Raw genomic sequence first — 26,454 nt, forward strand, 5'->3', positions numbered from 1 at the left:
CTCAATCACAAAGTCATCATATTTTGAACTGTATCAGAACTGCTTATGTGTCCTTCCCATTTTGTCACATAGAATATTGAAAATATATGTATCTAAGAGTTGATATTTAATAAAATTAGTAACTTTTACTGCAATTTTGTGCCACTTAATGATTTGTGCCAGCTGTTTTACCCATCATGGTTTTTAAAGTGTCTTTGAAAATGTCAATACTGTGAAAAAGGCAAATAACGTCTTAGAATTATTATGAATAAAGTTTAAATCTGACTGGTGGGGGTCTCAGGGACTCCCAGGGTTCATGGATCACAGATAGAGAACCACTACTCTAAAGAAACTCTTGACTGGCAGGTTCAAACCCAGCCCCAGCCAAAACAGCAAAAAAAAAGACTGGGCGCAGAAGCTCATGCCTGTAGTCTTAGCAGTTTGGGAGAATTGCTTGAAGCCAGGAGTTTGAGACCTTGAGCAAAAGCAGGACACCGTCTCCACAAAAAATAGAAAAATTATCTGGGCATGGTGGAGGGCACCCATAGTCCCAGCTACTCAGGAGGCTGAGGCAGGAGGATCACTTGAGCCCATAAGTTTGAGTTTGCAATGAGCTATGATGATGCCACCACTCTCTAGCCCAGGTGACAGGTTGAGACCCTATGTCAAAAAAAAAAAAATGTTGAAGGAGAAAAGGAATCTGTGGGGAATTATGACAATGGGCTTCATCTTTATGAAGTTCAAAAGACAAACGTATATAATGCATTGTTAAAGATGCAATTATGGATATTATGAAAGTAAGAAAGGGTTTATCGTATGTTGGAGAAGAGTGAGCAATGTTCCTTGTCAGCACGTGTCAGGGTGTAGCTAGAGATAAAGGAGGTGAGTTAAAGCTGGCTACTTGGTGGGTGTCTTTGAAAACAATCTTCCAGTTTACTCTGATTTAAAAAGTAAAAGTGAGCAACTTTTCAGGAAGTGTCTAATAAGATCTAATTCTATCAAAGGGAATTACCCTTGGTAAGCTAGCCCTGGCAAAAAAGGAGGCTGAGGGGTAAGTTCCTTGTACCCAGTGGCACTTGGTGGCTTCCTCGCTTTGAGGGAGACTCTTCTTTGCTCTGTTCCTTTATCAAAGGCAGACAGGCAGGGTGTGGCTTATTTGTTTATAGGAACAGCTAGAAGGGAGCCTCTGGGGCAGACAGAGTTCTGGCTCTGGTCTTTGGACTTTAGAATAAAATATGAACTTTCCCCAGGCCCACATTTCTCTACCTTCCTGAAGCTCCTGCCTGATACCTCAACTCTCTGCATGGGGCAAGGGAGTGTTTCCAGTTAAGAGGCTCCAGATCTGCCAGTGAAGGACAAGGATCCCTGATGCCAAAGGTGGTGAGTTCTCTTCCCTCTCCTCTCTCTTCACTCTGTTCATTCAACTTTCTTGGAATCCTCAGGTTTGGTAGAGAAATAATTCTCTTTCTTCTTACAAGAACATTTTAAAGGATTAAATGGGGGCAACTCTTTTTTTTTTTTTTTGTAGAGACAGAGTCTCACTTTACTGCCCTCGGTAGAGTGCCGTGGCGTCACACGGCTCACAGCAACCTCCAGCTCTTGGGCTTATGTGATTCTCTTGCCTCAGCCTCTCAAGCAGCTGGGACTACAGGCGCCTGCCACAACGCCCGGCTATTTTTTGGTTGCAGTTTGTCCGGGGCTGGGTTTGAACCCACCACCCTCGGTATATGGGGCCGGCGCCCTACTCACTGAGCCACAGGGGCCGCCCAATGGGGGCAACTCTTAGCTGTCACCTAGGAGCACAAACACAGCAAGTGACAAGAGACCTGGATGGGCTTTGTTGAAAGATTCCTATTTATTATTATCATCATCATTAATATTATAGGTAACATTTATTTAGCATTTACTATTGGCCAGATACTGGGCTGTGTGCTTTTGTACTGATCATTTGTAGATTTGTAGGATCTACTCAAACTGTTTGGGATTGTCAAGGGAACATCTGTTGCAATCTTTTCTCTGATTCAGAAATATTAAAAATGAGGCTTGGCACCCATAGCACAGTGGTTACAGACACATGCACTGAGGGTAACGGGTTTGAACCCAGCCCTGGCCAGCTAAACAATGACAACTGCAACAACAACAACAACAAAAGTAGCCAGGAGTTGTGGCGGGCGCCTGTAGTTCCAGCTACTTGGGAGGCTGAGGCAAGAGAACTGCTTGAGTTCAAGAGTCTGAGGTTGCTGTTAGCTGTGATGCTATAGCACTTTACTGAGGGCAACATAATGAACTCTGTCTCAAAAAAAAAAAAAATTAAAAATGAAACTATTTAAAAATTGAAATGTAAATAACCGTGTGGGGGAAAATATTTCCAAAATGGGTAGTAGAAAAAAATGGTTGCTATATAAACAATTTTGCAAGCCATCGTGAGACAAATGTCATAGAAAAATGAACCAAGTACATTGGCAAAGTCCAAATAACAAATGAGTAATCAAATAAATACAAATTAAAATGAAAAATAATCAAATTTTTTAAATTTTATTTTTATTTTTTGTTTTTATTTATTTTTATTTATTTATTTTTTGCAGTTTTGGCCAGGGCTAGACTTGAACCCTCCACCCCTGGTATATGGTGCCGGTGCCCTACTCCTTGAGCCATAGGTGCCACCCTATTTTTATTTTTTTTTTGGAGTCAGAGTCTAAAAAACACCTGCCACAACACCTGGCTATTTTTTTGTTGCAGTTTATCTGGGGCTGGGTTCGAACCTGCCACCCTTGGTATATGGGGTCGGCGCCCTACTCACCGAACCACAGGTGCCTCCCTATTTTTATTTATTTTTTAAAGACAAACTCCTGGGCTGAAATGATCCTCTTTCCTCAGCCTCCTGAGCAGCTGGGACTACAGGCATCTACCACAATGCCCAGTTCTTTTTTTTTTTAGAGATGGGGGTTCTCACTCTTGCTCAAGCTAGTCTTGAACTCGTGAGCTAGGTTGATCCACCCTTCTTGGTCTCCCAGAGTGCTAGGATTACAGGTGTGAGCCACTGAGCCTTGCCACACTTCACATTCACCTGTGAAGAAGGTTCCCTCCTGATAGATTAAGAATGTATGGGCGGCGCCTGTGGCTTAGTGAGTAGAGCGCCGGCCCCGTATGCGGAGGGTGGTGGGTTCAAACCCAGCCCCTGCCAAACTGCAACCAAAAAATAGCCGGGTGTTGTGGCGGGCGCCTGTAGTCCCAGCTGCTCCGGAGGATGAGGCAGGAGAATAGCATAAACCCAAGAGTTAGAGGTTGCTGTGAGCTGTGTGACGTCATGGCACTCTACCCGAGGGTGGTACAGTGAAACTCTGTCTCTAAAAAAAAAAAAAGAATGTAAAGGCTCGGCACCTGTAGTTCAGTGACTAGGGCACCACCCACATACACAAGAGCTGGCGGGTTCAAACCCAGCCTGGGCCTGCCAAACAACAATGACAAGTACAAACAAAAACTAGCTGGGCGTTGTAGTGGGTGCCTGTAGTCCCAGCTACTTGGGAGGTTGAGGCAAGAGAATGGCTTAAGCCCAAGAGTTTGAGGTTGCTGTGAGCAGTGACATGACTCTACCAATGGCGACATAGTGAGACTCTGTCTCAAAAAAAAAAAGAAAAAAAGAGAGAGAATGTAAGGGCCAGGTGCCGTGGCTCAAGCACTCTGGGTGGCCAAGGTGGGTAGATTGCTTGAGCTCACAAGTTCAAGACTAGCCTGAGCAAGAGTGAGACCCCACCTCTAAAAAATAGCTGGGCTTGTAGTAGGCTCCTATAGTCCCAGTTACTCGGGAGGCTGAAGCAAGAGAATCTCTTGAGCCCAGGAGTTTGAGGTTGCTGTGAGCTATGATGCCACAGCACTCTACCCAAGGCAACAAAGTGAAACTCCTCTTCAAAAAAAAAAAATAATAATAATAATAAAGAATATGAAGCCCAGAGATGTTATGAAACTTTCCTAGGGACACAGAGCTAGAAAATGGGCAGAACCAACCCTGAGTTTGCAAGATTAGTGCCTTCAGGGTGAAATAGAGGGATCTTACTGCTTTGGTTCTTTGGTTTGTTATTTGTCCAGTGAAACTTGGAAGGCTGCCAGGGAAGAGCTGTAGGCTACATTATGGGTGAAGACTGGCTTCAAGCAGGCACTTCTGGTGCCTGTTCTTGGATACCAAATGCAAAAGAAGGCCATTACTTTGGTGTTTACTTACTTAGGTCTATGCATAAGCTCTTGTTCTTTTAGACTCTTCACTATGCCATCTAAGTCAGACTCACAGGCCAGGTGCAGTGGTTCATGCCTGTAATTGTAGCTCTCTGGGAGGCCAAGCTTGGTGGTTGCTTGAGCTCAGGAGTTTGAGACCAGCCTGAGCAAGAGCAAAATCCCATCTCTACGAAAAACAGAAAAACTAGCTGGGTATTATGGCAAGCATCTGTAGTCCCAGCTACTAGGGAGGATGAGGCAAGACTATCGCTTGACCCAGTTAAGAGTTAGAAGTTGTGGGCTATGACACCATGGCACTCTAGCCAAGGTGACTGAGTGAGACTCTGTCTCAAAAAAAAAAAAAAAGAAAGAAAAAGAAATCACACTCAGTGTCTCACCCCTAGATCCTCATTCATCTCATCCCCACCACCATCCTCCCTGCAGCATTCACAGACTTAGCTAAGATGGCAGTCTCTATGTGAGCACTTAACCTCCTTCTACCCTCAGATAATCCTGCAAGGAGGCACAGTTATTTTTACTCATTTTAGTTTTTTTTGAGATAGAGTCTCACTATGTTGCCCTAGGTAGAATGCTGTGGCGTCACAGCTCACAGCAACCTCAAACTCTTGGGCTTAAGTGATTCTCTTGCTTCAGCCTCCCAAGTAGCTGGGACTACAGGAGCCTGTCACAACACCCAGCTATTTTTTTGTTGTAGTTGTCATTGTTGCTTATCAGGCCCAGGCCAAGCTCTAACCCGCCAGCCCTGGTGAATGTGGCCAGCGCCCCAACCACGGAGCTACAGGTGCCGAACCTATGGTACCCATTTTAAAGATAAAGAAACACAGTTTCAGAGAAGTTCAGTCACAGTGTCACAGTGTCAGTGGCAGAGCTTGGGTAGGAACCCGAGTCTGTGTGATTCCAGAGCAGGGGCAATGCAGTCCCCAACTAAGCCCTGGCTCCCAGGTTAAGCCCTCTCACTCCAATCTCCTCAGCCCTCTTCTGGGGTCTCTCTCTGTTGTCCTCCTAGATCGTATGGAGATGGCAAGTTCCTTTGGCTCCCAGCTCATCACCCTCGTCTTTCTCCAGCTCCAGCTGCCTGTCAGCATGTCAGGTAGGAGTTTCTGAACCTCTGCCTGGGACATCTGATAATGGCATCCCCAGGAGGCTTGGCCAGAGACCTTATTTATTTTTGGGTTGTGTTCTCCCCCCATTTCTCTCTCTCTCCTCCTTATTTATTTATTTATTTTTTTGTGGGGGGTGGTTCAGGCTCTGGGTCCTCCTCCAAGATAATGCCGTTCCTTATCCCTGTTCCAGCTTTTTCTCCTATATCCTCCCACTCAGATCACCTTGTCCCTTTCTGTCGGCAGGCACAGGGGATGCCAGCACTTTTCACTTGGCCCCGCTGGGGGGCACAGCCAACCTACTCTGCCCTGTCTCTCTCTGGCCTGGGATGGTGCCAGAGGAGGTGAGGTGGCTGCGGTCCCCACCACCGCAGCGCTCTCAGGTCGTTCACGTGTTTCGGGATGGGAAGGAATGGGATGAAGATCTGATGCCAGAATATAAGGGGAGGACAGCGCTGGTGAGAGACGCCCAAGAGGGAAGTGTCACTCTGCACATCTACAGTGTGAGCCTTGAGGATCGAGGGCCTTTCCGATGTCTGGTCCGCATCGGAAACCAGAGCAGAGAGGACACTGTGACCCTGCAAGTTGCAGGTTAGAATGGGTTTGCCATGCCCAGGGTCTTCTGAGGCAATTGAATGAGCTTAGTCAGCACTACTTTGTCCTTCCATATCTGCACTTTCCTTTCGTCCACAATGCATATTGCCCAGTTGATCCATTGACCTCAGAGGAGTTTGTGACTGTGGCTCAGGCTTTCTGATGAGGAAGGGACCCCAACTTCAGAAAACTCTACACAAGGGTGGCACCTGTGGCTCAGTCAGTAAGGCGCCGGCCCCATATACCGAGGGTGGCGGGTTCAAACCCGGCCCCGGCTGAACTGCAACCAAAAAATAGCTGGGCGTTGTGGCGGGCGCCTGTAGTCCCAGCTACTTGGGAGGCTGAGGCAAGAGAATCGCTTAAGCCCAGGAGTTGGAGGTTGCTGTGAGCTGTGTGATGCCATGGCACTCTACCGAGGGCCATAAAAGTGAGACTCTGTCTCTACAAAAAAAAAAAAACAAATAAAATATTCCTATAAAAAAAAAAAAAGAAAACTCTACACAATGCGGGTCCTGGGTTAAATGCAATCAGTGGCCTGTAGGGCTTAGTGGATAGATAATAGCTTTTCCTCTTTGGGTCATCTTTCTTTGCTCAATTATAAAGAAAATCATAGCCATGGCTATAAGGAAATGTCCCCAAGAGCCAGATTCCCAGTGGTGACAAGGATTTACTTACTGGGTCCTCTCCTGAGGTTCCTGAGTACTTAAGGTAGACATAGTGTTTGTCAAACTAGATTCAATATTTGAAAAAAACCTGATCTATCAAAAAAAAATCCCAACCCAACCCATGTCTTTGCATCTGCTTGAATGATACTGGCTCCATGTGGTCACAAGGTGATTATCTTTTGGTCATAACTTAGAGCCACACACTAAAAGGTGATGAGTCAATTACTTTGAAACACAAAGTAATTGGTAGACAGATTTTACAAACATGGAGTCATTTGGGGATGAAGAGTATTTTTTTTTTTTAAAGGGAACCGAGGGAAAAAAATACTTTAAAGATCTCTTGAGCCCAAAAGTTTGAAGTTGCTGTGAGCTATGATGATGCCATGGCACTCAATCTCAGGGTGACTCTGTCTCAATAAATAAATAAATAAAATGGAACTGAAGTGCTTGCCCCAAAGAATATGAATCACGTGATGATATAGTTACTACTAGAGATAGGTTTTGAGACATCTGAGGATAAAGCTAGAAACTGGCTTATCCCATTGGGAGGAGGATGGTTGGGAGGGTGGATGAAGGGTAGACATTCTAGTCCCATAACAGCTACCCTTGTTCATCAGAAGAAACTGTGGGGTAAAGAGGGCTCAGGCTAGGACCACGTCCTTGCTGAGCCCCTGCTGGTCTGTATCTGGGCTGATTCATCCAGGCAGTCTCCTCGCTTCAGTTTTAGGTTCTGATCCTTATATCCACATGAAAGGCTACAATGCTGGATGGATCCTGCTGGTGTGCAGGTCAGTGGGATGGTTCCCACAGCCTTGGGCCGAGTGGAGAGACCCTCAAGGCCTGGTGCTTCCATCCCTGTCGGAGGCCCACTCTCTGGACAATGCTGGGCTCTTTCAAACAGCAGTGTTCAGCAGAGTCAGCGACAGTGCACTGGGGAATGTGTCCTGCACCATCCGCAACACAGCCCTTGGCCAAGAGAAGGTTGCAGCCATGGCCGTAGAAGGTAAAAGCTGAGGCTTAAAGCTCCTGGTGATTCCGAAGGAAACTCCTGCCCTAGTAGAAATTTTAATTTTGACCAAAGTACATTATTTAAACATTAATTTTTAATTCAACTTGTTAATATGTTGTTTAGGATATTGCATCCTCATTTATAAGTGACATATGTTTGTAATTTCCCCTTTATAATAATAATACTTTCTCCAATTTTAATATCAAGTGTACCCAGATCAAGTAGAATGATTTTGAAGTATTTCTTTTTCTATTGTCTATAAGATTTGGCATGCTCTGGTTTTTGAAATTATCTTTTACTTTTATTTATAAATGTTAGTTGTCTATTTTTTGAGACTTAAAAAAAAGGAAGTTAACTGATGACTCCATACTAAATCTCAGAATCAAAGCATTTTATGATAGACCTACTCTTTTTTTTAATTTATTTTTCTTTTTTTATAGAGACCAGATCTTGATCTTGCTCAGGCTGGACTAGAACTCCTAGGCTCAAGCAATCTACCCACCTTGGGTTCCCAGAGTGCTAGGATTACAAGCATGAGGCACCGTGCCTACTCTTTTTTTTTTATTATTAAATCATAGCTGTGTACATTAATGCGATCATGGGGCACCATACACTGGTTTTATAAACAGTTTGACACATTTTCATCACACTGGTTAACATAGCCTTCCTGGAATTTTCTTAGTTATTGCATTAAGACATTTATATTCTACATTTACTAAGTTTCATGTGTACCCTTGTAAGATGCACCACAGGTGTAATCCCACCAATCACCCTTCCTCCACCCATCCTCCCTCCCCGACATACTCTTATTTGACAATGTGAATGTTACTTTCTTTGCATTATTATTATTATTGCTTAAGAAAAAAGAAATTTTATAAAGAAATTTTTAAATTCTAAGAATAAAGCGGGCGGCGCCTGTGGCTCAAGGAGTAGGGCGCCGGTCCCATATGCCAGAGGTGGCGGGTTCAAACCCAGCCCTGGCCAAAAAAAAAAAAACCACAAAAAAAAAAAATTCTAAGAATAAAGCATGTGAGTTATAGAAAACTTGAAAAAACACAGAATATTTTATAGAAACTAAAAAATAGCCTATAATCTCATAAATTCCAGAGAACAGCTGCTAAAATTTGGTATATTTGTTTGAAGACTTTCTTGCATGTATGTATCTCTGAGTGTGTATGTGTTTATGGATACACACTCAGCCTGTTTTTTTTTTTTAATTTATTTTTATTTATTTATTTATTTGTTTTGCAGTTTTTGGCCAGGGCTGGGTTTGAGCCCACTACCTCTGGCATATGGGGCCGGTGCCCTACTCCTTTGAGCCATAGGCGCCACCCAAAGCCTGTTTTTTTTAATATTCCTATATGTCTCCTAGGGTACTTTTCCACTTAATATCATAAGTATTTTTCTTTTTTTTAGCTCATGTCCATAAGTAACATTTTAAGGGCTGTGCAGTATTTCACTCTGTGGCTATAGGATAATAAAATTAACCAAAGCCCTATTTCTGGGCATCTGAATGTTTCCCAATGTGTCCTCATAGCTAATGGTGTAGTGAACATCTTTGCATGTATTTTGAAAAGTGATTTTGATTATTTTCTTAAAAAGTGTTTCTGCAGGTAGAATTTATGGGTTAAAAGGTATGAACCATTTAGAATCTCTTGAAACATGGAGTCATATAGCAGAAAAGGGTGGTTTTGGAGCCAAGAAAGATAGTCTGGGGCCTGGGGTGGGAAGGAGTCATAGACCTCTGCTAATTCTTTGTGTTTTTTTTTCTCTGTGTGCCCCTCCTTTCTTCTCTTTCTACTGCCACTGACCCTAAGTGCTGTGTGCCTTACATGACTGGTCTTTTCATTTTTATTTTCTTCTTCTTATTATTATTATTATTTGAGACAGAGTCTCAAGCTGTCACCCTGGGTAGAGTACCAGGGTGATATTATAGCTCACAGCAACCTCAAACTCTCGGGCTTAAGTAATCCTCTTGCCTCAGTTTTTCTACTTTTAGTAGAGAAGGGGTGTTGCTCTTGTTCAGACTGGTCTTGAACTCCTGAGCTAAGGCAACCCACCTGCCTCAGCTTCCCGGAGTGCTTGGATTACAGGCATGAGCCACTGAGCCCAGCCATGACTGGTCTTTTTATTTCTTATTTATTTAATTTGAGACAGAGTTTCACTATGTTGCCCTTGGTAGAGTGCTGTGGCGTCACAGCTCACAGCAACCTCACACTCTTGGGCTTAAGTGATTCTCTTGCCTCAGCCTCCCAAGTAGCTGGGACTGCAGGCACTCACCACAATGCCTGGCTGTTTTTGTTGTGGTTGCAGTTGTCATTGTTGTTTAGTTGGGCCGGGCCCGATTCGAACCCACCAGCCTCGGTGTATGTGGCTAGTGCCATAACCACACTTACTTTTGTTTATTATTATTATTATAATTTTTAGAGACAGAGTCGCATTTTGTCACCCTCGGTAGAGTGCCATGGCATCACAGTTCACAGCAAGCTCCAGCTCTCAGGCATAGGCAATTCTCTTACCCCAGACTCCCAAGTAGCTGGGACTATGGGTGCCCAACACAATGCCAGGCTATTTTTTTGTTGCAGTTTGGCCGGGGCTGGGTTACTCGCCACCCTTGGTATATGGGGCCAGCACCCTACTCACTGAGCCACAGGTACCGCACAATCTCACTCACTTTTAATGGCATCCAAGGTTTGAGTTACTAAGAGAAACCAGAACCCTCACCTACTTTGGTGAGGTCTCTCCCTGGAAGTGATGGAGACAGTAGGGACGTGCCTGAGCTGTCTGCCATCTGAGGGGATCATTGGTGGCTTTTGTTTCAGCCCCATCTCCTGGAAGGGTCTCGTCCTCAGAAGTGGCTCTTACTGGGATCCTTTTTGTCCTGCTTCTTCTCATCATGGTGTGCATTTGGCTCATCTGGAAGCAAAGAAAATCAAAAGGTAACTAAGTGGTGAGAGGGCCAAGGCTGGCAGCAACTAGGACTAGGATTGCTCTGGGAAAATGCTGGATGGACATAGATATAGATAGGACACTTGTCCCTAGGTTTTGGGAGAAAACCAGAAGAGCCATGCACTGGGGACCCACAATGCAGAGAGAATTCAATAAACTGCAGAAAGACCCTTGGGCAGAGCTGTTAATTCTTATCCTTTGAGAAATGAGAAAATAACTGACCATGCCAACCTTCTAGATGCAAGGAAGCTGTTACTCGGCCGCCATCTTGCTCCGATAGTCAATGCCAGCCTTCTAATTAACTAAGAAATTAATTAGAGCCTTCTAATCAGGAAATACAATTATATGCATGGGATAAAATCCTCAGGAAAATGGTCAAAGGTTGGAAAGGACTTTGAAAGTCACATAATACAACACTCCTCCCCTTAGCTGATGATTTGAAGACCCCCTACTTCTTTCAAATAAATGGTCACACACCCAGAGTGGCAATGAGTCAGTCCCACTGAGGCAGCTTGGGGAATCTTTGGACAACTATATCTATTAGAAAAAGCCTTTCCTAGGGCCAGGTGCGGTGGCTCATGCCTGTAATCCTAGCACTCTAGGAGGCTGAGGTGGGTAGAGCTCACAGGTTCGAGACCAGCCTGAGCCAGAATGAGACTCCACCTCTAAAAATAGCCGGGTGTTGAGGCGGGCGCCTATAGTCCCAGCTACTCAGGAAGCTGAGGCAAGAGAATCGCTTGAGCCCAGGAGTTTGAGGTTGTTGTGAGCTATGATGCCATGGCACTCTACTGAAGGTGGCAAAGTGAGACTGTCTCAAAATAAATAAATAAATTAATTAATTAAATAAAGCTAAGCTGAGCTGACATCTATTTTTTTTCCTTTTAGAGAAGCTTCTCTATGAACAGGTGATGGAGGTAGGTAAGTGTCCTGGGATGGGGGTGGAGATGATGTTTCTTTGTTCATTTCCATACCCCCAGTGTTCACTAATCTAGATTCTGTACCTGAAAATTTCATCCATCTGCTGTTCTTAGTGATGGTGGTGGTGGAATTGAAATCTATTGCTTCCAGGGTGGCGCCTGTAGCTCAAAGGAGTAGGGCGCCAGCCCCATATGCCAGAGGTGGTGGATTCAAACCCAGCCCCGGCCAAAAACTGCAAAAGGAAAAAAAAAGAAATCTATTGCTTCCAATGTTTCCTGATTCTTACTCGTAACATTGTGCCTTCTGGTATTTTTGGTGATTTATGTTTCTGAGCTCATTGCGCCCTCTTATTTTGTGGGAACTGTGTGGATTGAATTCAGGGACACTTTTATTTGTTCAACAAATAATTGATAATTATCTACAAAATGCCCTGGACGATACTAGATTTGGGGGATACGATGGTGAGTAAAAGCAGACACAGCCTGTGCCTTCCTGGAAGTTTTAGTCTGGTTAGGGAGATTATGTAAATTAAGTAACTACACAAATAAATAAGTACAAATGCCACAAAAGCAAGCTCCCAGGTCTGTGAAGGGTACGATATGACCAGGAAGACCCAACCAAGCTGGAGGCTTGGGGATGTGATGTTTGACTTCAAGGACTGGAAATCGTGAGTGAAGCAGGAATGGAAAACCATCTACCACAGAAGGAACAGCTTGTGAGAGAGGCATGGTCCGGAAGGGCAGCGCACATTTGGAAAGCAGAGAAGGTGCAAGAGCAAGAAGAAGAGGTGGCATGGCAAAAACTGGAGAGGTGGGCAGTGTTTGGGCCATCTGAGGCCTTGTAGACCATGTTGAAGATGGTCCTTTCCCTGAGAGCAGTGATAAAGCAATGCACAGGGACATCCACTCAGAATCGTGCTTTGAAAAATTCTCTCTGGCCGCAGTGTTGAGAAGAGACCAGAGGAAGTATGATAGGGTGTGGGCAACAATTTGGGCTGCCAATTCTGCTGTCCAGAGAAGAGATGTTCAGGGACTGGATCAGGGAGGTTTTGGTGCACAGAGAGGAGGGCAGGCCCAAGAACAGCAGGTGAGATCAATGGGAATCAGGGCCCCTCCATGATGGCAGAGAATCTCATGATCTTTTCCTTTCCTTTCTCTAGAAAATCTTCTCTCAGACCATGCAAAAGAAAAAGGTAATTACACATAAAGAGTAATGGGTAGGAAACAAATAACATATTCTCTCTCTTCCCCCCTTACATGTCCTCCAAGGTGGGGCAGGTATGGTGTACACTGCAGGCACTCCGGCTGTTCTGCCCAAGAGTGGAGGGGGAGTGTAATGTAATGATGGTGGGGACTTCTCAAGAGTCAGACAGACTTGGGTTTAAATTCTGTTTTCTTAGCCACTTTCTAGCTGAATGACCTTGGGCAAATTTTACGTCCTTCTGAGCCTCAGATCACACCTTTAGAAAATGGGAATAATAATTTTATGTACCTCATATTGTTGAGAGGATTCAGTGCTTACCTCGGTGTAAGTACCGGACACAGTAATTAGAGCCATTAGTAGTGGAAATGGTAACACTGAACCATAACTTCTCTTGGATCTGTGTCATGTGTCATGTATCACGTTCAGCTTCATTGCTCCATCTGACACTTAACACATGCCTGGCCCTTAGGGTCTGGTGGTAGACTCAGACATATAACTTCAATTATCTGGCAGGGTCAGTGCCAGGGAGGGGAAAATGTGTGCTGCCTATGTCCCCAAACCTTCTGGGACCTCTGTGTTTGTGAAATTTATAACTGCAGAGGAGCCAGCCAGGCATAGTGACTTGCACCTGTAATCCTAGCACTCTGGGAGTCTGAAGCAGGTGGATCACCTGAGTTCATGATTTTGAAACCAGCCTGAGCCAGAGCGAGACCCTGTCTCTAAAAATAGCCCAGCGTTGTGGTAGGTGCCTGTAGTCCCAGCTACTCAGGAGGCTGAGGCAAGAGAATCACTTGAGCCCAAGAGTGTGAGGTTACTGTGAGCTCATGGCACTCTACTAAGGGTGACAAAGTGAGACTATGTCTCAGAAAACAACAAACAAACAAACGAACTTCAGGGGAGCTACAGTAGAGAACAATGAAGTCATATCAATAAGTTCATGTGAGGACTTTAGCTAGTTTTACACCTTAGATACTATCATAGCAGACTACAAAAGGACAGCAAAGCATACACCCAGGCACTGCAGTTACAAACATTCTGAAACACTCTACAGACTGTGGAAATGAAACCAGACAGACTGGGGAAGGAGGAACCGCAGTCTTGGGCAAGCTGGGTCATTGGGAAAGTGTTACCAGGACCATCGGATTCCCCTAGGACATGGGGCCCTACTTGGGACTGATATGAATATGAGTGTCCTTTTCTTCCTTGGGTGTGGAGTGATGAGCCTTCCAGGGACCCAGGATAAAGGGGCAGTATCTGATCACTCACTCCTCTCTCTCTCTTTCTGGTTTTTAGGAAGACTCCATAAAGCCTTCAGTAAGTTCTGCTCTTCATCTGTGGCACAAACTTCCTTCTGCTGAGATCTTTGCTTTAGAATGAGTGTCTGAGTTTACTGACTGGAGCAGAAGGGAGAGGGCAAATGGTAGCCGTGGAAACTGGGGATTTCTTGGCTCTCACGGCCTCTTTTCTCTTTCCCGAACAAATGTTACCTGAAGTATTTCCTCTTCCTCTTTCCTGAACAAATGTTACCTAGTCTCAAATGGGAAATGTTTTTACCAGGAAGAGATGTACCTGTATAGGTGAAGCCATCTGATACTCCCTTTTATTACCCAGGCATGACATTTCTTAGGTGGGGTCCATGATGGATGGATCTTTATTAAACTGAAAATGCTAGAGCATTGCTTCTCTACCACTTCATGTATGAGGACCTCTATTTATTTGTTTGTTTGTTTGTTTATATTGGTTTAGGTTCATTGAGGGTACAAAGAATTAGGTTACACTGTTTGCATTTGTTAGGTAAAGTCCCTCTTATAATTATGTGATGCCCCCAAGAGGTGTACCATACAGCGTAACTCCCTTTCTCCTCTCTCCTGCTCTCTCCCCACTATCTCATTCCCCTGTCCCCCACCTTGAATTCATTTGAGTTCTTCTCTTATGTGGGTATGTATTAGATTGTCTACTGGCTTCATATTAGAATTTGAGACATTTGAGGTTGCTGTGAGCGAGGATGATGCCACAACACTCTACCCAGACAAAACAAAACAACTCCCCACAAAACCACTGCAGACATTTGACATATCTGCATTGAGAAAATATTGGATTGAAGTACCTTGGATTCTTCTCCATTCTTGTGATACTTTACTAAGAAAAATGTGTCCTAACTCTATCCAGGTTAATACAAAAGATGTAAAGTCTCCATCTTTTTTAATGGCTGAATAGTAGTCTATGATATACATATACCACAGGTTGCTAATCCATTCCCATTCCTGGGTTGATGGGCATTTTTAGGCTGTTTCCACATTTTGGCGATTAAAAATTGAGCTATGATAAGTAGTCTAGTGAAAATGTCCTTATGACAAAATGATTTTTTTCTTCTAGGTAGATGCCTAGTAATGGGATTGCAGTATCAGATCGAAGGTCTAATTTGAGTTCTTTGAGGGTTCTCCATACTTCCTTCCAAAAAGGTTGTATTAGTTTGCAGTCCCACCAGCGCTGTAAAAGTGTTCTGTTCTCTCCACATCTACACCAGCATCTGAGAGGAATTCTTTTTAACATTAAAAAAACAAAAAACAAAAAACATGCAGGCCAGGTGTGGTGGCTCACACCTGTAATCCTAGCACTCTGGTAGGCCAAGGCAGGAGGATCCCTTGAGGTCAGGAGTTCAAGACCAGCCTGAGTAAGAAAGAGACCCCATCTCTACTACAAATATAAAAAAATTAGAGAGCATCGTGGTGGGCACCTATTCTCCCAGCTACTTGAGAGGCTGAGGCAGGATGATCCCTTGAGCCCAGAAATTTGAGGTTGCTGTGAACCTGATGCCACGGCACTCTATCCAGGGCGACAAAGTGAAACCCTCTCACAAGACAAAACAAAGCAACTCCCCCTACGAACCCCCTGGAGACATTTGACATACCTATTTTTAATTTACATTGAGATAATATACATGATAACAAAATCTATTAGAGACTCAGTTTTAAATGAACTTGTATTTTACTTTTCTCTCATGCACATACATACATTTATGTTCACTAACAGGGGTCCTCAAACTTTTTAAACAGGGGGCCAGTTCACTGTCCCTCACACTGTTGGAGGGCCGGACTATAGTTAAAAAAAAAAACTATGAACGAATTCCTATGCACACTGCACATATCTTATTTTGAAGTAAAAAAACAAAACGGGAACAAATACAATCACACCGCTTCACGTGGCTCGCAGGCCATAGTTTGAGAATCCCTGTGTGAGATGTTCAGTCTGCGTAAGGTTTGGCTCACAAAGGAATTGGCTGATCCTCTGCAGTAGTGCTGAGGCCCATGGCCCACAGCTGGGAGCTATTGCCATCGCAGACTCTCTTATAAGGATGTTCTAGAGTATAGCAATTGAGGATCTGCTCTAAGAATGTGGTTGGGACGGGATTGTAGCATTATGGGAATGTAGAAACCCTCATTCTGATTTGCCCAATTTTCTTATTTTTTAGAGAAACTCCGAAATGAACTAAGTAAGTTTCCCATGTTCTTATAACTTTTGTGCCAAGTTATATCCTGTTATCCTGACATGCCCAGTGATAGTTCATCTTCCTTGTTTCTTCTTTCATAGAGCTAAAAAGAGCTGCAGCAAACTCAGGTGAGTTGCACCTTCCCTGTGTTTGACTCTCTGCGAGTTCTCGATTTCTTCAGTGCTTTAACAATCCCTTCTATGTCTTTCAGGCTGGAGAAGAGCACGGCTGCATTTTGGTAAGTTACGGCAATCAAATAGATCCACGTTTCTCTTTTTTTTAAATTTCAGATTAACATGAGGGTATAAACCATTAGGTTACATTGTTCGCATTTGTTAGGTAAAGTCCAAGTTGTAGTTGAGCCCTTCACCTAGGTGTGTCCTGTATACCCTTACACTGTGCACATCAGGTGAGAGCTCATCAATCCTCCTTTCTCCTCCCCCTGCCCCGACTTGAATTTATTTTGTTTTTTTTTCTCTTGTGAGCATGTAGTTATTTATCTATTGGTGTGATGTTAGTATGGAGTACACTGGATACTTGTTATATTTTTATAAATTTGATAACAATAAAAGAAATTACAGTCTGCATTTCAAAGGAACGGAGCATGATCTAAGGTTACAAAGCCTTAAGGAGGACGGGCTCTATTAGATTCACATTTTCAGAGCCCGTCCACCTTAAGGCTTTGTAACCTTAGATCATGCTCTATTCCTTTGAAATGCAGACTGTAATTTCTTTTACTGTTATCAAATCTATTTATCAATTAAAAAAATCTTTGTGATCTTTTTTAGGTCACAGATTTAGAAAGTCTTCTTTCTTTTAGAGAACTGATAATTATTAGGTTTTCTCTTATTATGTTTTTTTTATGATTTTTGAGATTTTTCTTAAGTTAACCAGTTATTTGTATTTCTTCTTTCTAGATAAAGGATGTTAACCCTTTGTCATATTTGCCACTGAGTATTTTTCACTTGCATTTTAATTTCCTTACAGTATTTTTTCTGATGTGTGAGTGTTTTATTTTTATGTAGTCAAATTCATTAATTTTTTCCTGTGTGTTCTCTTCCATATTCTCAGGTTTGAGAAGTTCTTCCTATTCTACAGTTAGATAAATAACCCCTGCTTCTGACTCTTTCTACGCATATGCCATTTTTTTCTTTCTCTGCAAACCAATATTCCTAGGAGATGACTATGATTCTCAGAGAAGAAAGGAATGGGTGGAGCATATGCTCCAATAATATGGATTACGAAAAAGTGTCATAGTTTCATTGCAAAAAAATTTGCATGCGTCTCTTTTAATTTATTCCTAAATAGGTTGCATATTTTGCTGCTGTTTCAACGAGATTTAGTGTTTTCACTGTTTCAGTACCCTTATTAATTTTCTAGGTTCTTCATTTCCCTCCCAGTCATACTATCTTCCTTCAAGCAGAGTACAATGGAATTGATCAGTTGGCCTCTTGAGAGGATAGCAGGTCATCTTAGTTGGCATTCTGAGTGTCACAAACCCTTCCATCTCACAATGACAGACTGGCTTACTGCCTGTTCTTCAACCAAGTATGATTTCATGGGCTTCATTCTCCAAGAAGAGCCCGTTTCCCATATTTGGGGGAGGAGTGAAACTTACTGTGGCACTCATAATCCACAATGTTAAGGAAGAATCCTCTCTATATCAACATTTAAAAATGATCATTATAAGCAATAATTTTAGGTAACAAAATGAGCATCATGCACTTCACTGCAGCAGTGAGGCACCATCTCATGCATTAGCTCATCAAGTCTTCACAATAGCTCTACAACATAGGTTCTATTATTACCCCCATTTTACAGGGGAGGAAACTAAGGTTTAGCAATGAATAACAAGCCCAAGGCTATGTGACTAGCATGTGGCAGAAACTAGGACTCAAACATCCTATGTGGCTGCAGGGTCTAACATCAAAGCCTATGTTTGTTATCGTATTTGATAATTAGCTTCCTTTGGAACATTGAAGACAAAGGTAATGTCTTAGTCCTTTTTCTATTGCTGTAATAGAACACCCAAGATGGAGTTATTTATAAAGAAAAGAGATGGGCGGCGCCTATGGCTCAGTCGGTAAGGCGCCGGCCCTATGTACTGAGGGTGGCGGGTTCAAACCCAGCCCCAGCCAAACTGCAACCAAAAAACAGCCGGGCGTTGTGGCAGGTGCCTGTAGTCCCAGCTACTCGGGAGGCTGAGGCAAGAGAATCGCCTTAAGCACAGGAGTTGGAGGTTGCTGTGAGCTGTGTGAGGCCACGGCACTCTACTGAGGGCCATAAAGTGAGACTCTGTCTCTAGAAAAAAAAAAAAAAGAAAAGAGATTTATTTAGCTTACTGTCCTGGAGGCTAGGAGGTCCAAGATTGGGTGGCTATATCTGGTGAGGGCCTCGTGATGCTTCATTAAAAGTGGCACGGTGTGGGGGGTGCCTGTGGCTCAGTCGGTAGGGTGCCGGCCCCATATACCAAGGGTGACGGGTTCAAACCCGGCCCCGGCCAAACTGCAACCAAAAAATAGCCGGGCGTTGTGGTGGGTGCCTGTGGTCCCAGCTACTCGGGAGGCTGAGGCAAGAGAATCGCTTAAGCCCAGGAGTTGGAGGTTGCTGTGAGCTGTGTGAGGCCACGGCACTCTACCGAGGGCCATAAGGTGAGACTCTGTCTCTACAAAAAAAAAAGAAAAAAAAAAAAGTGGCAGGGTGGATAAGGGCATGCAAAAAGAGGGGAGACAAAGCAGAGCAACCTGCCTTATTATTATTATTATTATTTTATTTATTATTATTTTTTTTTTTCAGTTTCTGGCCAGGGCTGGGTTTGAACCCACCACCTCTGGCATATGGGGCCGGCACCCTACCCTTTTGAGCCACAGGCGCTGCCCGTGCCTTATTACTAATACAACCCACTCTCCAGAGAACTATCCCAGCCCTGAGAGAACTGCATTAATCCCTTTGTGAGTGTAGGGCCTCCATGATCCAAACACCTCCACTAGTCTCACCTCCCAACACTGTCTCATTGAGGAATTAGTGTCGAAACATGAACTATTAGGGGACACATTCAACCATAGCAAGTAGGATTTCCTCGAGATTAAAACAGCTTCCCAGACAGGTGAAGAAGTTCTTTCTCTTTTACTTAGTACTCTACCAGGATACCTATTCTTTGGTATTATTTGGTTCCAGTCCATATGTGGGGTGAGATCCATTAACTAAAATGGGCCAGCATCAGTGATTACAGACCTAAAGATTATTTTTCCCTCTAAAGCTACTCAAAGATCCCTTCAGACCTGTGCTTACCAAACCTCACCTCTCTGTGACTTTCTGCAGTGGTGGTAACCCTGGACCCGGATTCAGCACATCCCAAGCTCATCCTGTCTGAGGACCGGAAATGTGTGAGGCTTGGAGACAGAAGGCAGCCTGTGCCTAACAACCCCCAGAGATTTGATTTTGTAGTCAGTGTCCTGGGCTCCGAGTACTTCACGGCTGGCTGTCACTATTGGGAGGTGTATGTGGGAGGCAAGACCAAATGGATCCTTGGGGTGTGCAGTGAGTCGGTGAGCAGAAAGGGGAAGGTCACTGCCTCCCCTGCCAACGGACACTGGCTTGTGCGACAGAGTGGTGAGAACAAGTATGAAGCTCTCACGTCCCCGCAGATCTTCTTTCGCCTTAAAGAGACTCCTCAGTGTGTCGGGGTTTTCCTGGACTATGAAGCAGGGGTCATCTCTTTCTACAACGTGACTGACAAATCCCACATCTTTACTTTCACTGACAGTTTCTTGGGCCCCCTTCGCCCTTTCTTTGAGCCTTGTCTTCATGATGGAGGGAAAAACACAGCACCTTTAGTCATTTGTTCAGAACTACAGCAATCCAAGGAATTAGTTGCCCCCAAACCAGAAGAAAAACACAGCCTTAATGGAGATGTGTCCCTGAAGGTGAACTCTTCCTTACTACCCCCTCCAGCCCCAGTTGGGGATATGATCTTGCCCTTTCCCTCTGATCTTGGCCCAGCCCTTCAGGGGCTTAAAGTTCCTTCTTTTTAGGGATGTGCCTGGTTACCTGCTCCCAGACCATCCAGCCTAGCACCCTGGATTTCAGTATCCTGGCCCAAAACCTGACTCTGGAAGGTCTCCTCTTCTTAACCCAAATGCTAATCTTTTTGTGATTTCTCTTTGTATACTTGTCTCCCAGGACTCATCCTGAACCCAGCTTTTCTTTAAGGGACTTGAAGTTCCCATCGACCTAGAGGGAGAATTCCTAAAAATGATACAATCAGCTTAGGTTCAGGTGGACATGCTGACTGTGTGTCTCTGAAGTACAGCACAGGTGCAGGGGAAAGAGTTCTCTACTCTAAGGGATATATATAGATATATTTTGAGACAGAGTCTCACTCTGTTGCACCAGCCTAGACTGTTATGGCATCAACCTAGCTCACAGCAAGCTCACTTCCTGGGTTCAAGCAATCCTCCTTCCTCAGCCTCCTGAGTAGCTGAGACTATTGGTGCCTGCCACAACACCTGGCTAATTTTTTTTTTTAGGGACAAAATTGCACTTTATGGCCCTTGGTAGAGTGCCCTAGTATCACACAGCTCACAGCAACTTCCAACTCTTGGGCTTAGGTGATTCTCTTGCCTCAGCTTCCCGAGTAGCTGGGACTACAGACATCCGCCACAACGCCCAGCTATTTTTTTGTTGCAGTTTGGCCAGGGCCGGGTTTGAACCTGCCACCCTCAGTATATGGGGCCGATGCCCTACCCCCTGAGCCACAGGTGCCGCCTAATTTTTCTATTCTGAGAAGAGATGGAGTCTCTCTCTTGCTCAGGGTGGTCTAGAACTCTTGAGTTCAGACAGTCCTCCCACTTCAGTGCCCCCAGAGTGCTAGGATTACAGGAGGCACGAGCCACTCTAAGTGATATTTAGAAGCACTTCTCTCTGCCTCATTCCGCCCTCAGGGTTTTAGACAGCCCCTGGTCCCTGACTTCTTACTTAACCCCTCAAGGATTGCTTTTCTTTCTTTCTCTCTCTCAGATCATGCCTCTGGCCCCTAAAATCAGCTTTCTAAAAGCAAATACTTTTTGGATCACATCCCTTTCACTCTTTCTTCAAGAATGGTAGTGGAGAGGTGGAGGGGTAAATATGCCATACTTTTCTATTTTCTTTCTCTTCCCCCCTCCCCCTCTTTTTTTTTTTTTTTTTGTTTTTTTTTGTTTTTTTTTGTAGAGACAGAGTCTCACTGTACCGCCCTCGGGTAGAGTGCCGTGGCGTCACACGGCTCACAGCAACCTCTAACTCTCGGGCTTACGCGATTCTCTTGCCTCAGCCTCCCGAGCAGCTGGGACAACAGGCGCCCGCCACAGCACCCGGCTATTTTTTTGTTGCAGTTTGGCCGGGGCTGGGTTTGAACCCACCACCCTCAGCATATGGGGCCGGCGCCCTACTCACTGAGCCACAGGCGCCGCCCCCCCCCCCTTTTTTTTTTTTCTTGAGACATTCTTAATTTGTTGCTTGGCTAGAGTGCAGTGATGTCATCATATGTCACTGCAACCTCATACTCCTGGGCTCAAGTGATCTTCCTGCCTCAACCTTCCAAGTAGCTGGGACTGCAGGTGTGTGCCACCACACCTGCCTTATTTTTCTATTGTTTTGTAGAGATGAGGTCTTCCTTTTGCTCAAGTCTCAAACTCCTGACCTCACGTAAGGAGTTGGCCTCCCAGAGTGCTGGGATTACAGGCATGAGCCACTGCACCTGGCCCTTTTCTATTTTCTTGATGCTGTTTACAACATAATTTGGTGACATCCAGTACTAACTGTACATGTTTTCAAAAGCTAATTTACCTGTTGGTGATAACCAGGTAAAGGAACTTAAAGCATAGTAGCTATAACCCTAAAAAGCCTTAGGAGGAACAAGTCAGGGAGCTGGGAATCACAACTGAAAACAAAGACCTCAGCTGTGTATGGCCTTGAAAAGAGAGCAGCAGATGAGTTAGTCTGTTGTGCTGACACTTTTGAATACCTTTCTGAGATTTAGAGAGGCCCAGCTAGAAAAAGTAGCGTTTTTATGGCTCAGCACCTGTAGCACAGTGGTTACGGTGCCAGCCACATACACCAAGGCTGGCGGGTTTGAACCTGGCCTGGGCCAGCTAAACAACAATGACAACTGCAACAACAACAAAAAAATAGCCAGGTGTTGTGGCGGGCACCTGTAGTCCCAGCTACTTGGGAGGCTGAGGCAAGAGAATAGCTTAAGCCCAAGAGTTTGAGGTTGCTGTGAGCTATGATGCCATGACACTCTACTGAGGGTGACATAATGCGACTCTGTCTTAAAAAAAAAAAAAGAAAGAAAGAAAAAGTAGAGTTTTTTTGTTGTTATTGTTGTTGTTTTTTAGACAGAGCCTCAAGCTGTCACCCTGGGTAGAATGCCGTGGCATCACAGCTCACAGCAACCTCCAACTAACTCCTGGGCTCAAGCAATTCTCTTGCCTCCGCCTCCCAAATAGCTGGGACTATAGGCACCTGCCGCAACGCCTGGCTATTTTTTGGTTGCAGCCATCATTGTTGTTTGGCAGGCCTGGGCTGGATTTCAACCTGCCAACTCAAGTGTATGTGGCTGGTGCCTTAGCCGCTTGAGCCACAGAAGCACTGAGCTGAAAAAGTAGAGTTTTTAGCCACCAGTGTAGAAACTTTTTTTCCCCACAAGACCATTAGACTGAAAGATTCAACTATTTGTGTAGTAAACAGCCTCTTAAGTTAGAGAGTGTTGATTTCAAGTAAAAAGTTAGTAGACCAGTTGTGATGATAAAGTAATGAACCTAATTTTGGGGTGTGGATCACAGAAAGAAGCCTAATCTCTTTCAAGTCACACCACCTATGTGATCTGGTCTATTTGTGGAGATACTGGCTATCTGTTTGCAGATAGTTACACAGTTTTATCCAACAGAAACTGGACCTTTCTGTTTGTCAGAAATTCTGTTAGTGCCTGTATTAGAGTTCTCTAAAGAAACAGAACCAATAGGATGTGAAGATGTGTGTGTGTGTGTATTTATAGATATATATGTATGTATCTTATAGAGAGATTGATTTTTTTATAAGGAAGTGGCATGCATAATTATGGAGTTGGCAAACCCCAGGATCTGCAGGATAAGTCAGCAAGCTAGAATCTCAAGGGAGTTGATAGTATAGTTCTAGTCTGAAGGCAACAGGCTTGAGACCTTGGAAGAATTTTAATGTTTCAGTTTGTGCCTGAACACAGCAAAACAGCTGATATACCAATGCAAAGTCTGGCAGGGAAGAAGAATTCTCTTTTAATTGGGAGAGTGTCAGTGCTTTTGCTCTATACAGGCCAATTGGATAAAGGCCATCCTCATTATAGAGGGTCATCTGCTTTACTCGGTCCACTGATTTAAATGTTAATCTCAGCAGACCCTGTAGCTCAGTGGGTAGGGCGCTGGCCACATAAACCCAGGCTGGTGGGTTTGAACCCAACCTGGGCCAGCTAAACAACAATGACAAGTACAACAACAATAAAAAAAATAGCTGGGTATTGTGGCAGGCGCCTGTAGTCCCAGCTATTTGGGAGGCTGAGGCAAGAGAATGGCTTCGGCCCAAGAGTTTGAGGTTGCTGTGAGCTGTGATGCCACCGGACTCTACCAAGGGCGACATAGTGAGACTCTGTCTCAAAAAAAAAAAAAAAAAAGTATCTTACCATTTAAACTTCTGTTCTAAAAGCCCTTAGTTCAATAAATTAAAAAAATATATTAAAAAAACAGTAAATGTTAATCTCATCCAAAAACACCCTCACAAACACACCCAGAATAATGTTTGACCAAATATCTGGGCATCTTGTGGTACAGTCAAGTGGATACATAAAGTTAACCATCACAGTGGTTGAGTAGAATTTTTTGTGTGCTTTTGTACAGTTTTAAAATAAAAAGTTTGATACTCATTGTTTGGTATGATGTTGTTTTCACTGTGAATGAGAAGTTGTAGGGAAAGGCATTGGCTGCTGAGAGAAAACACATTATGGGATTGGTTTCCAAATAGTTTTGAGTTCAAACAGCTTTAACCACAGCTCATAATAAAAAGCCATAGTTTTATTCCTGATTTTTTCCTCTAGTATTTTTTTGTTATTTTAAAATCAATTTATAAACTAATAGTGTTCATCAGGTAGTTAGATTTTATTCATTCATATTCAGTTCTAAATATTCTTTTCTTTTTTTTTTTTTTTTTTTTTTTTTGTAGAGACAGAGTCTCACTTTATGGCCCTCGGTAGAGTGCCGTGGCCTCACACAGCTCACAGCAACCTCCAACTCCTGGGCTTAAGCGATTCTCTTGCCTCAGCCTCCCGAGTAGCTGGGACTACAGGCGCCCGCCACAACGCCCGGCCATTTTTTGGTTGCAGATTGGCGGGGGCCGGGTTTGAACCCGTCACCCTCGGTATATGGGGCCGGCGCCTTACCGACTGAGCCACAGGCACCGCCCTAAATATTCTTTTCTGAATATCCCAATCTTAAAACTAACTCACATTGTCCACACTGGCTCCACAGAATGGGAAGACTTACCTTACCATCAGGAAAGAGAACTGACATTTGTGGGGGGCAGAAGATGTATACCAGGACTGTCTGGAAAGTATCTGGCTATTGTTAATATAAATTTCCACCCATGTTAGCAATGGCTGGCTGCCTTCCAGACAGCCCTTGTATCTATATACATATATCTCAACTCATTTAATCCTTACAATAATTCTGCCAGAGATTTTATAGGGGAGGAAATTGGTTCTCCAAATGGCAGGGTGTTAGAGTTGGAATTATACTTGCATACCTGGTTTATCTAGCTCTGAAGGCAGTGTTCTTTGTTCTTTGCACTGAAATACCCTGCAGATATGAGAAGCCTATAGTTAGCCTACATATCCAATTAGCCTTTATTTTTATTACTTTGAGATAAGGTCTCATTATGTTGGCCAGGCTATAGTGCAGCGGTATTATTTTTTTTCACATTTTTAATTTTTTTTTATTGAGGTAAAATATACATTTATAATTTGCCATCTTTACCATTTTTAAGTGTATAGTTCAATGTGATAAATACATGTATGTTCTCTTTTTTTCTCCCTTTTGTCCTCTCCTTCCTGCATTTCCTTCTTGTCCTCTGGTAACCATTAGTATACTTAAATGTATTATTATTTTTTAATGTATTTTTTAAAAAAATTTATTGTTGGGGATTCATTAAGGGTACAAGAAACCACATTACACTGATTGCATTTGTTAGGTAAAGTCCCTCTTACAATCATGTCTTGCCCCCAAAAAGTGTGGCTCACACCAAGGCCCCACCCCCTCCCTCCTTCCCTCTCTCTGCTCTTCCTTTCCCCACCCCTCCCTCATTCGTTCAGTGCAGAGGTATTATTGTACCTCACTGAAGCCTCAAACTCCTGGGCTCAAGCCATCTTCTGGCTCAGGCCTCCTCCTGAGTAGCTGGGATTGCAGGTGCATGCTACCATGCATGACTTTTTTTTTTTTTTAATTTTTGGTGTAGACTGGGTCTTGCTAGTTTGCACAGGCTAGTCTGGAACTTCAGGCTTCAAGCAATCCTCCTGCCTTGTGCTAGAATTACATCCGAAGTGCTAGAATTACAGTCATGAGCCATATCACCTGGCTCCTTTATTATTTTTCAAAAAAGCATATAAAAAAATATAAAAAATCCTAATCCTAGATCTTTAGTGGTCTTGTGTCTGGATTGATGAACAACTGTCAGGTTTAAATAGAGATACATGTAGAACCCAGAAAAATGCCCTGCACAGAGGTATTATAAACTTGGAGTTAGCTCCTTCAACAGGGGACATTTAGCTTCTCCGCCAGGGGATTGGGTTACTTTTTGTATAAACTTCCTTCCAATTCTACACTCCTTTGTTTTTAAATTGTAAGCTAGAGAGAAGGGCCAGACGCCAGGCTTCGCTGAATGTCTGTAAGATCTGTCGAGGATAGAACTCAAGTTTACTTTGATTATGTGACTCCTTGGAAGTCATGTGGGTTAGCTATGCTAATTCTACAATTTCCCAGACAAGTGGCCTTGCCCCACGGGATTGAACACTTGATCGCAGAAGGAAATCCGACAACCTTAGGAGGGAACCCAGTTCTAAACTTCACAAATGTTTTCTGAGCCTACCTCTTTCTCAGAACTACAACTCCCAGCATGTCACGCCCAAGCCCTAAGCTTATTGGCAGTCCCTTCTGGGTCTCCTAGGTTGTGGCACCCAATGTAACCAATGGGGAGGAAAGATAATCCCCAGAAACCAATTCTGGGGCAGTAGGGCGGATCTTTCTTGGGTTCCGGCTC

General features: G+C 43.8%; 1 protein-coding gene across 3 annotated transcripts; it reads left to right on the forward strand.

The window, feature by feature from the left end:
- The first annotated feature begins 1,219 nt into the window (after positions 1–1,219).
- ERMAP (erythroblast membrane associated protein (Scianna blood group)) lies at positions 1,220–21,293 on the forward strand. 3 transcript variants are annotated; one of them, XM_053577234.1, is made up of 12 exons: positions 1,220–1,359; positions 5,216–5,299; positions 5,556–5,900; positions 7,290–7,571; positions 10,400–10,516; positions 11,412–11,444; positions 12,604–12,636; positions 13,941–13,961; positions 16,120–16,140; positions 16,239–16,265; positions 16,349–16,375; positions 19,459–21,293. In XM_053577234.1, the coding sequence occupies exons 2-12, from the start codon at positions 5,221–5,223 to the stop codon at positions 20,169–20,171; spliced, it is 1,698 nt and encodes a 565-aa protein (XP_053433209.1). In that variant the 5' UTR covers positions 1,220–1,359; positions 5,216–5,220; the 3' UTR covers positions 20,172–21,293. The 3 variants fall into 3 exon arrangements, with proteins under 3 accessions (XP_053433209.1, XP_053433210.1, XP_053433211.1); XM_053577235.1 differs by lacking the exon at positions 13,941–13,961; XM_053577236.1 differs by lacking the exon at positions 7,290–7,571.
- The last annotated feature ends 5,161 nt before the right edge of the window (positions 21,294–26,454 follow it).

This window comes from Nycticebus coucang, chromosome 22 (assembly GCF_027406575.1).
Source record: "Nycticebus coucang isolate mNycCou1 chromosome 22, mNycCou1.pri, whole genome shotgun sequence".
Taxonomy (NCBI): Eukaryota; Metazoa; Chordata; class Mammalia; order Primates; family Lorisidae; genus Nycticebus; species Nycticebus coucang.